The 10,449-nt window shown below is 38.8% G+C and overlaps 1 protein-coding gene across 1 annotated transcript in view; it reads right to left on the bottom strand.

Moving 5' to 3' along the window:
• Nucleotides 1–1,167: 1,167 nt before the first annotated feature.
• Nucleotides 1,168–10,449, bottom strand: part of LOC107548898 (noelin-3-like) — a 20,091-nt gene continuing 10,809 nt past the window's right edge. The window contains exons 2-6 of the mRNA XM_016229754.1: nucleotides 7,746–7,889; nucleotides 4,513–4,668; nucleotides 4,081–4,300; nucleotides 2,616–2,722; nucleotides 1,168–2,446 (exon numbers count right to left, since the gene is read on the bottom strand). Of these exons, the coding sequence (XP_016085240.1) occupies nucleotides 1,769–2,446; nucleotides 2,616–2,722; nucleotides 4,081–4,300; nucleotides 4,513–4,668; nucleotides 7,746–7,889 (1,305 nt within the window). The 3' untranslated portion in view covers nucleotides 1,168–1,768. The remainder of the gene's footprint in view (nucleotides 2,447–2,615; nucleotides 2,723–4,080; nucleotides 4,301–4,512; nucleotides 4,669–7,745; nucleotides 7,890–10,449) is intronic.

Here is a 10,449-nt window from a genome sequence, read left to right as displayed (position 1 = left end):
ATAGTAAAGTGGACATTTCTGTGAATTTAACATCTCTTTTTGAATATAATCTCATGGGATTCATATTCATGGGATTTGTGATTCTTCCACAGGCAAGTTTTTTTTCCAGTAGGTTACAGAAAAAGGGGTAAAATGGGTCTAAATATATCTGTGAAAGGATGGAGAATAGAAATACTATGGCATCCCACAGAGTTTCTCTCTTTTTTTTCACACATTCTCTGGAATTTTAAATGAGCAATGTGGAGCACAATACACATTGCCTTAACCGAAACTGTCAGGTGACTGCCGAAGAGATAATGTGAATATCAGTCTTGTATTGCATTTATCATCTGATAAAACAATATTATGAAAAAATGATATTCATATACTGTAGATATTGCTCCTCCACTGAGCTATTAGTTTTATGCATTTGTAAAATAGGCCTCATTATAGTGTGGTCCAAAAAATACCAAGCTCTAATGAACAATTTACAGACCCACAGGAAATTGTGGCTTCCTATTGCAGGGGTGAAAATGTAAGAAAAAATATTTTTTTTGCCTTTAAATAAATAGTTTACTAAGTTAAATTTAAATTACTTTAAATTGCTTAAAATTAAGTTTGAAATGGAGGGGGGGGGGGGGGGGGGCGGGAGCATACATAAAAACTTAAATTTAAATTACTTTAAATTGCTTAAAATTAAGTGGGGGGGGGGGGGGGGGGGGGGTGCCTGCACTAACATCAAAACTAAAAAGCTATTTAAACTTTCTACTAGCAGATACATTGCAAGACTATGTTGCAAGAAATATTCATAAGAGATGCACTGGATGTGATGAGAGGAAACAGCAGTAGTAAATCCCTGTGGGTGATCTATTCCCAGCGCTGAATTGATGGCGGTAAAAGTGCATTTAAATTCCCAGTGCTCTAGCAGACAGGGAGGCTTGACACAGACATGAAGGGAGAGGAAATTGCAGAGAGGAGTTGGAATCATCCCCTCCCAGCTCCTGTGCCCTTGATCTTGATTGAAAATGCCAAAGGACAGCATTCAAAGTCATCAAGTAAGAACGGCTGCCCGTAAATGAATGTGAATGCACCCGCAGTCGGGCTTGTCACAATCATCAGCAAATGACCTCATTATAACCCAGACTGAATCTTGACGAAATTGCTCTGTCTCACACACGGTCCTTTTCTGTTCTGTTGTTTACATTTATGGATGTAGATTTGTGGCTTCGTTCCAGTTGATTTATTGTTTTGTTCTAGATTTAATATAAAATATTTCCTCTCACAGTGACAATGAATGTTACAATCGTTTACATAGGTTCATATTCAGGGCTCTACAGTTTTTACAACTAAACTTGACACAACATTAGATTACCAGGAGAGTCTGGAGAAACCAAAGTCGCCAAAAACACGCCACTATATAAGAAAATGGAATTTCTGATATATAGAAAGACCACAGAACAGATAACAAATGGCGAAAGAATCAGACATTCATGCAGTAGAGCAATCCGCCTGCGGCTCACGTTGTGAAATATCGCAAGTAAGGCCTAACTTTCAGAGCAGCTATGAGCAGATGAATAAAAGAACTTTAAATTGTTCTGTTTGTAATGGCATTGGATCATCAAGTCTTCATGTGTCATCAGTCACGGCGAGACAATGCTTGACTCAAACTGCAGTCAATGGTGAAGGCAATATATCTCATTAACTTTGGGAAAAGAACCATAAGCGAGTAGAAAATAACAGCATAAATTCAAACTGAATTGTCCTTCTTTCTTTTATCCTTTTAAGTCCATTAGGAGTCGTCTTCGGTTTTGATGACATGAAAAAGCGTGACGTTGAAAATGACCTGATGTCCATTGTTCCAAGCGTAAAGCGCCCGTTCTTGAGCGTTGTAGTCGAGCATGGAGATGTGAAAGTACTGGTTGTGGAATGGGATGTCCATGTACTCATACGTCGAGGTCTTTGTGTTGTACGAATAATACACCTTGGCTCCGGTCAGGTGGGAATTGGTGATGTAGAGCGTGCCACAGATCATGAAGGACTCGCCTGCATTCCTTTTGGAGTATTCCGTGTTCCACGTCTGGAGAACTTCTAGCGTCTGCGGTTCTAACTGAGAAATCACAATGTTTCCTGCGTTCTGGTTGGTGGCGTATACAGCCCACAAACCCAGCTCGTCTGCCATCAGGTCGATGTCCGAGAAGCCTCCCCAGGTGTAGGGGTAGACGTTGTGGAAGCCGGCGTACTCCAAAGCACGTTGGGCGAGAACCCGTCCGGTCTCGAAGCTGTATTTGACAATGATGTTGCTCTGCTCCTTGTTGTAGTATAGAGAGCCATTGTAGACAACATGGTTGGTTCCAGCCCATTTAAAGGGAAGGTAATAGGTTCTTGATTCCAGGCCGGAGATGAAGTCTGCGATGCTTTTGTACTCTCGAACCACCTTGCTGTTGGTGTAAGTGTCCATATACCAAACCTGTGGGAATATGACAGAGTGAGATTAAAGTATGTAGATGAGAGGCGCACTAAATTATTTTACACCTGGTGGAAAGTGGGTGTAAGTAATCCTGGGGAGGCATATTTCAGATTAATGTCAGAACATTCATCAGACTGAAGAACGTAGTGCCGCCCACTTCAGAACTCACCCGGTTATTTCTTGGAGATGCAAGAGGGTCGGTCATCCATGCGCCAAACCGCGTTCCAGATGTCTTAATAGTCACAGGGCCGGTGATTTTCATTAATTTCCCACATGCTGGAAAAAAAAAGAATATTCTTTATTTAAATATAATCATCTCCTATTTTTCAAACGGCTGTTTTCATAGAAGCAATTTCATGCTTTCTAAAGACTGTTGCTTTTGGTGCATGTGAAAAACAACAGCAACTCTTAATGATGTACTAGCTTAGTGCATCCAACCCCCAATGCTAGGATGTAATTATCAGAGATATTAATAACATATTGGAACATCTGTTGAATTTGCTTAACCAACTTATTAATACTGTAAGGCTTTTTAGCACTTCATCTTCAGAATCACAGGTGTTATTTGAGGACCGCTGAAAACACATTGTTATTTAATTGCAAAGAAATAATTAAACCTCCAATACAGAAAAACAGAGGTTGGAGGTAAATCTGTGATTTTTGTATTTTGCTTTGAGCAGGATATTTTATTCTTTAACTGAGACTCACTTTGTGTCTTTATTTTGCAGGCTGTACTGTAATGTACTTTAAGCAAAATGAATTTTGCTTATTAATGTACACTGACTGTGCTATAAATCAAGGGGAAAAGGAAAAACAGGATGTTTTTTCTTTTGGAAAAAGAAAAAGATTTTTACATCCAGTGCTGTTTACATATGATTTTTGTAAAAGATTCTGCAAAGATCCATTAAATTGATCACTAAGACACTAAAGAACCCTAAAAATATCAAGCAGCACAACTGTTTCCAACGTTTATTAACAATAGGAAATGTTTCTTAAGCAGCAAATCAGCATATTAGAATGATTTCCGAAGGATGATGTGACACTAAAGACTGCAGTAATGGTTGCTAATAATTCAGTTTTGCCATCACAGGAATAAATTACTTTTTAAAATAAAGTAAAACAGAAAACAGTTATTTTAAATTATAATAATATTTCATAATATTACTGCTTTTATAGTACTTTTGGTCAGCTAAATTTTAATAAAAGTTTTGAAACACTGTCACTACAGCCATAAACATTCAGACAGATGCCTTTGGCTGTTTTGACCCATCTCATCATTTTTGAGCATCCTGTCTTCCATGAATGTAGCATTTTAAAGATAGCCTGTCATGTTAAAAACAGTCCAACTACAGCTCAAACCCTGCATTTTATTTACATTGCTTCACCTCCACCTTCATCTAGCTGTATTTAAATGAGCTAGATGTCAAAACCCCTTAAGAAACTCATTGGAGCAGGTGAGCCTGAATTCAAATTAGGCTTGTTGGTCATTAACCAAAAATTTCAGTCTATCAAAGCAGATGCCAGTTAAATATAGAGGTTTTGATATACCAATGTATCTTTAAATGTGCTTTCAAAATGAACTAAAACTAGTAGAAAAAATGCTTTAACTGTGCATAGCTGTGGATTATACTTACTGAGTTTGCTCATGCAGTTTCGTAGGCGACTGTCCAGGCTGAGCACTCTCTGATAGAGCTGCTCGTAGTCATAAGCTCCCAGCTCCTCCTGGATGCCCGTCAGCACAGCAGACAGATTCCTGATTTCCTCTTTGAACTGAGAGATCAGCTTAGCATCTGTTTTATACTGCTCTAGCACAGGAATCAATGGCTGGAGTTCATCCATACGATCTTTCAGCTCCTGTAGACACACACCCACACAGATATTGTTATGCTTCACACATTGCTCCCAATAAACAATGTTTAGCCATAAAACGCATTCCATTATGTAGTTATAGTGAAATTCTATTATACATATATTTCACCATTTGACATAACACATGCAATATTCATGGATAATGCTGATGTTTGCATTTCCAGCAGCAGGTCTTTTGTAACCTAATAAAAGCATACCTTAAAGTTTCTAGCCATTATAGTTTTCCTGTCCTCTTCAATTTGCCGGAACTTCGTCCGTAACCCTTTCATTTGATTTTCCATTTTCATGACATACTGGAAATCGCGCTGCGTGCGCAGATTCAGGACTTCAATTGATTGAGACATATTCTGCACCTGCAAGTCAAGAAGTTAGACAAAACAGCAAAGAAATAAACAGCATAACCAATTTCAACATTGCTAATAATAAGCAATGTTTATTGAGCAGCAAATCAGTATTAGAATGATTTCTGAAGGACCATGTGACTCTAAAGACTGGAGTAATCATGCTGAAAATCATCACAGGAATACATTTTATTTTAAAAAATATTAAAACAGAAAGTAGGTATTTTAAATCGTAATAATATTTCACAATTTTAATGTTTTTATTGTATTTTTAATTAAATAAATGCAGCCTTGGTGAACATAAGACGCCTCTTTTGTACTGTCCCCAAACATTTGAACTGAATTGTAGATGTAAATTAATCCATGATATTTGCACTTTTGTACCAGTAAACAATTATCCATAGACATTTTCAATTAATGGTACTTTTTTGTTTGTTTTGTTCCTTGACAGCAACTGGTCACCATTTTTATGAAAAACAATACGTTATTTGGGCGTGATGAGGGTGAGTCGATGAATTTATTATTTTTGTGATCTATCATTCCACCTCAGCAGGTCTGCATAAGACGTAATGGGAAGCACTTTCCAAAGACACATTTCTTTGCATAAGTTATGGATAAACTGACTACAATTAATGAATCTTTAAAAAGGGGCTGATAAAAAAAAAACCCTAAACAGTCGCTCCAATCTCACTGTGTTTGTCCCCGTCAAACGGTCTGATTAGCTACCTTGACTGGGGCGCGAGAAAAGCGAAGTCCATGAATCATGAATGAGATGCGTCCTCTGTGGGCCCCGACTTTCTTTTCAGGCTATAGGGAAAATGGAGGCGTTAATAAATGTACATATCAATATTAACGGCAGTCAGGCTCCCGTTGGATTGAGGCATGTATCATTTATCATAAAATCAGGTATTAATGACCTGCATAAAATCAGCCTCTTGCGAACACAGTTGAAGCATCTATCAGCGCTTTTTTTTTTAAACTTGTGTGCATGTGTGTTTAAAGGTCCTAATTGGGAATGAGACTGATAAAAGAGGATAAAAACTGATGGAGGAGGGGAATATGTAATGTGTGACTGAAAGACTGAGTGAAAGGACAAGTATGTGTGTGTGTGTGTGTGTATGTCAGTATTAGTGGCAGGCTTCAGTAGCTCCTGAAATGTGTCAGTCCCTGAGGCAAAACAGTACATTAGTTGTCCACACAATATATACTAGCCAAATGATGCCTGTGTGTGTTGAAAGAAAGAACAGAAAGCATGAAGAAATGCTTCATGAGAAAAAATCCTGTGCTATTACTAGGCTTTGCGATATTTTGAATATGCAAATTATTTTAGCAATATAAAACTAAGAAACAATGTGAATATCATGATTTTAATGTGTTGTTTTTTAGGCCATTAAGGGCCAAATTTACTAAACAGGGCAAATTAGCGTTAGAGCGCAATTCCATAAAAGTGCCATTGGGAGGGGAACACAGATGCAGCCAGATCATTTCCATAATGACCAGGGCAATCTACCTCAAATTACTGCCTACTTTTTTTGGGGTGATAAATAATGGCGCAAATACCAGTCATTTGACTAGCGCAAACATTAGTAAATGATGTTGCGTGATTCATTTTAATACTCTCCTCCCATAAATTATGCATCTGAAATGGAAACTCCTCCAAATGCTCAATCAATAAGGTCAGGCGCAAAAATAACTGTGTCCATGCCTTTTCAGTGCTAATTCTTCACTGCACGTCTTAAATCCTGACAGTATTGTTTTAATGCCAAAAGACGGATTGCATTGGCGCAAGCTGTTAGTAAATCCGGCTGTAAGTTTCCAAAAGACCGTCCCAGTAGGCTAGTTTTTTCACCCTTTCATGAGTATGAGAAGATTAAGACAAATATTCTGTGACAAGAGGGGCGGGGCCGAGAGCCGTGGGACTCGAGACCGGTGAGTGGCGCAGGCTCTCGGCCCCGCCCCTCTCATCACATATTCTAATAGCATTAAATATCTTAAGTATTCAGTTGCAAATAACTCATTAGAGTTGTAAGTTTGATTCATTGTGTCTATATATGCACTATACCGTTCAAAAGTTTGAGGTCAGTCAAAATTTTTGTAAGTAAGAAGCATCTTTTGCACAACAAGGCTGCATTTATTTGATCAAAAATACAGTAAAACAGTAATAATTTAAAATATTAAAATAACTTTATTTTATAGTAAGTTATATAATGTAATTTATTCCGGTCAAACCTGAATTTTCAGCACCATTAATCTAGTCTTCAGTGTTACATGATCCTTCAGAAATCATTCTAATATGCTGATTTACTGCTCAAGAAACATGTATTATTATCAATGTTGGAAAAAGTTGTGCTGCTTAGTAATTTTGTGGAAACCATGATACATTTTGTTCAGGATTCGGCTCTCGGCCCCGCCCCTCTCATCACATATTCTAATAGCATTAAATATCTTAAGTATTCAGTTGCAAATAACTCATTAGAGTTGTAAGTTTGATTCATTGTGTCTATATATGCACTATACCGTTCAAAAGTTCGAGGTCAGTCAAAATTTTTGTAAGTAAGAAGCATCTTTTGCACAAGGCTGCATTTATTTGATCAAAAATACAGTAAAACAGTAATAATTTAAAATATTAAAATAACTTTATTTTATAGTAAGTTATATAATGTAATTTATTCCTGTCAAACCTGAATTTTCAGCACCATTAATCTAGTCTTCAGTGTTACATGATCCTTCAGAAATCATTCTAATATGCTGATTTACTGCTCAAGAAACATGTATTATTATCAATGTTGGAAAAAGTTGTGCTGCTTAGTAATTTTGTGGAAACCATGATACATTTTGTTCAGGATTCTTTAATAAATAGAAACTATTTATTTGAAATAGCCTAGAATTATTTGGTTTCCATGTAAAAGTATTTACTGTCACTTGATCCATTTTATGCATTTTATTTTTTGCTATTTCTTTAAAAAGAAGCTTTTGAATGGTAATGTATGTATATACTACACATATTTTTCTCCAGTATACAGTGTGATTGAGATATACAGTATATGATATACATAAAAATCAGTCAAATGTGTGTTTATGCATGATACCTTCTCCAGCAGCTGTCGGAGCTGTCTGCTCTTGGCATCCCTGGAGCAGAGGTTTTGTTCCGGTGCAACCACAGTGCAGATACAGCGTCCGTCAGCATCCTGTGCCGAACTATACACCTGCCATCCTTCCTTGGGACCAATCGTCTGCAGAGACACACACATACACTTTAAAAGACTAGTTCACCCCCAAAAAAAGGACAATTTTGTCATCATTCACTCATCCTGATGTCTTTCCAAAACAATATGATATGACTTTGACATTATGACACTCTTCTGCTTGAAAGAGAAGACTGTTTTCCATATTCTTTTCCATGCAGTTACAAAGAACAGGGACATCAACTTAAAAGTACTTTGGAGAGGTCCATGTGCCATTTTCACCTTATTCCAAAGTCTTCTTAAGTTGTACAGTAGCTCTGGGCAAAATGCAGACAGGAATTTACATGTATTATTTACTAAATAAATAATGAATTAATAAATTATCATCATTACTACTACTAATAAAAGTGATAATTATTTTTAGTATTATTAATATTACCACCAATAATAATAAATTTGGCATTATTATTTACTTGTAATCTTCACCAACAATTAATGTTATGACCATATCAGTTAGCATGTTAGTTTGATTCCTAATTAAACTGGATCAGGTGTTTCATCGAAAAGATCCAAATCAAAAAATTCTTTGTTTATGGATTGGACAATGCTACTTGTCATGAAAATACCAAGGAAAACTAGGGCAGATGTCAAGATTTTCAGTGAATTTCCATCTATTTGTTGCACAAAGCCATGGACACACAGCAGCACACAAACATGACAAATATAAAAAATTAAAGGATTGTAATGTTGTGTAGGCTTCATAATTATAAAAATGCCTACATGTCATAATGGATAGTCACTGCATGTAGCAGAATTAGGCTACTTATTTGCTCGCGCATGAGCAGCTCCGTTTCATCTCTGGAGATGCGTTTTGTCTTTGCGCTTGCGAATTCCGCCGTGTAAATAGCAAATCCGCCATGGCACGAGCGCAACTGGCTCTTAAAAGGAATGGGAGATGAGACTCCGATTGGTTTATGGCATGTTACGCCCAAAAAACACCCATTACTCATTAAAAGGGGTCATATGATGTTGCTAAAAAGAACATTATTTTGTGTATTTGGTGTAATGAAATGAAAAAGCAATGAGACAAAAATAATAAAATCCATTATAAATGAGGCATTTTTTGCATTCAGTAGGGACATAATTATGGATTATAATTACTTATACTGTCTTTTTAGGTGCTGCGTTGCATCGCGCCGCATAAACATAAAACCATGTCTGCATTTGTGATCGGAGAAATTACAAACAACAAGCGCTACTCTACACTGCTCAAAACTCACGTTTGAATCATCAGTGGCAAATCCTTTAAATATGAAAACATACTTACAGATTGTGAGCCAGCATTATTTGTCAGAACAGCTGGCATTGTAGTATATTCTCCCAGGAAACAGTCCTTCATAAAATGCGCTGCACATGCTGGGTTGAACTGTTCGGGAACAGTGTTGTAAATACAACTTAACCACTGATTTCTAGTCGTGTCCTCTTTTGGAAGGCCAAACAAAGTATTTTCGCTTTTGCAACGAAACACACAGCATCTTCACAACATGGCGGCAGCGGTGGCAGGCGCTCTGACCCCCATAGGTGACGGGAGGCCAGAGGACTCGTAGGCTCGTGAGATGGCCTCGACCACTCAAAATCTCTGGAAATCTCTTCTTTGGTGAACCAAAACAAACAAAAAGCTGATCTGCCTTACGCTACGGGGCAGCTCTGTGTGCGTAAGCGTCCAGTGCTCGAACTGGACAGAGCAGATTAAGCCTTCTTGGCCTACTTCCTGGTACGGAGGAGGACAGAATGCCTTAAGTACTATGGGCCCTGGTGAAGAAGTGGGCACCTTAGGGACATACCCGGCCCTCGGGTAAAGGAATGCCCTAACCATGACTAGAGCAAATTCCAGGCACGAAACAGAAAGTGCCTGAAGATCCTCTATTTTTTTTAGTGAGGAAATAGCGAGGAGAAAGATGGTCTTGAGCCTGAGCAACTTGACCGAAACTTGTTCTATGGGTTCAAAGGGGGCATTGCATAAGCCCTCTAGAACCACAGCCAGGTCCCATGAGGGCACCTTGGTGCGCTGTACCGGCCTCAGCCTCAGGGTGCCACGGAGGAAACGAGTGACAAGTGGGTGTCTTCCCAATGATAGACCACCCAGAAGGGCGTGGTAAGCAGCTAAGGCCGCCACGTATACCTTCAGAGTGGAGGGAGATAACCCTGCGGAGAATCGCTCCTGCCGAAACTCCAGACTGCAGAAACTCCAGAACTGTACCAATTGGGCAGTTGACTGGGTCCTGCAGTCGCTGTCCGCACCATGAAGTGAAAAGTTTCCACTTCAAGGCGTACTGTTTCCTAGTGGCGGGAACTCTGGACTGTAGTATAGTCTCAACAACCTCAGTTGAGAGACCAGATGCTAGGAGCTGTGCCCCCTCAGGGGCCATGCCCACAGCTTCCATAACTCCGGGCGGGGGTGAAAAATGGCTCCCCCTGCCTGAGAGAAGAGGTCCCTTCTGATAGGACTCATGACCTCTCCCCAGCCCGTGAGAGAGGCATCCGTCGTTAGCGTTACGCGACAAGGAGCCCCTAACGTTGGGCCTTGAACCAGGAACCAACGTTTCTT

The sequence above is a fragment of the Sinocyclocheilus grahami genome, unplaced genomic scaffold, assembly GCF_001515645.1.
Source record: "Sinocyclocheilus grahami isolate Dianchi unplaced genomic scaffold, SAMN03320097.WGS_v1.1 scaffold357.1, whole genome shotgun sequence".
NCBI classification, from domain to species: domain Eukaryota; kingdom Metazoa; phylum Chordata; class Actinopteri; order Cypriniformes; family Cyprinidae; genus Sinocyclocheilus; species Sinocyclocheilus grahami.
This window is presented reverse-complemented; position numbering and strand designations above follow the sequence as displayed.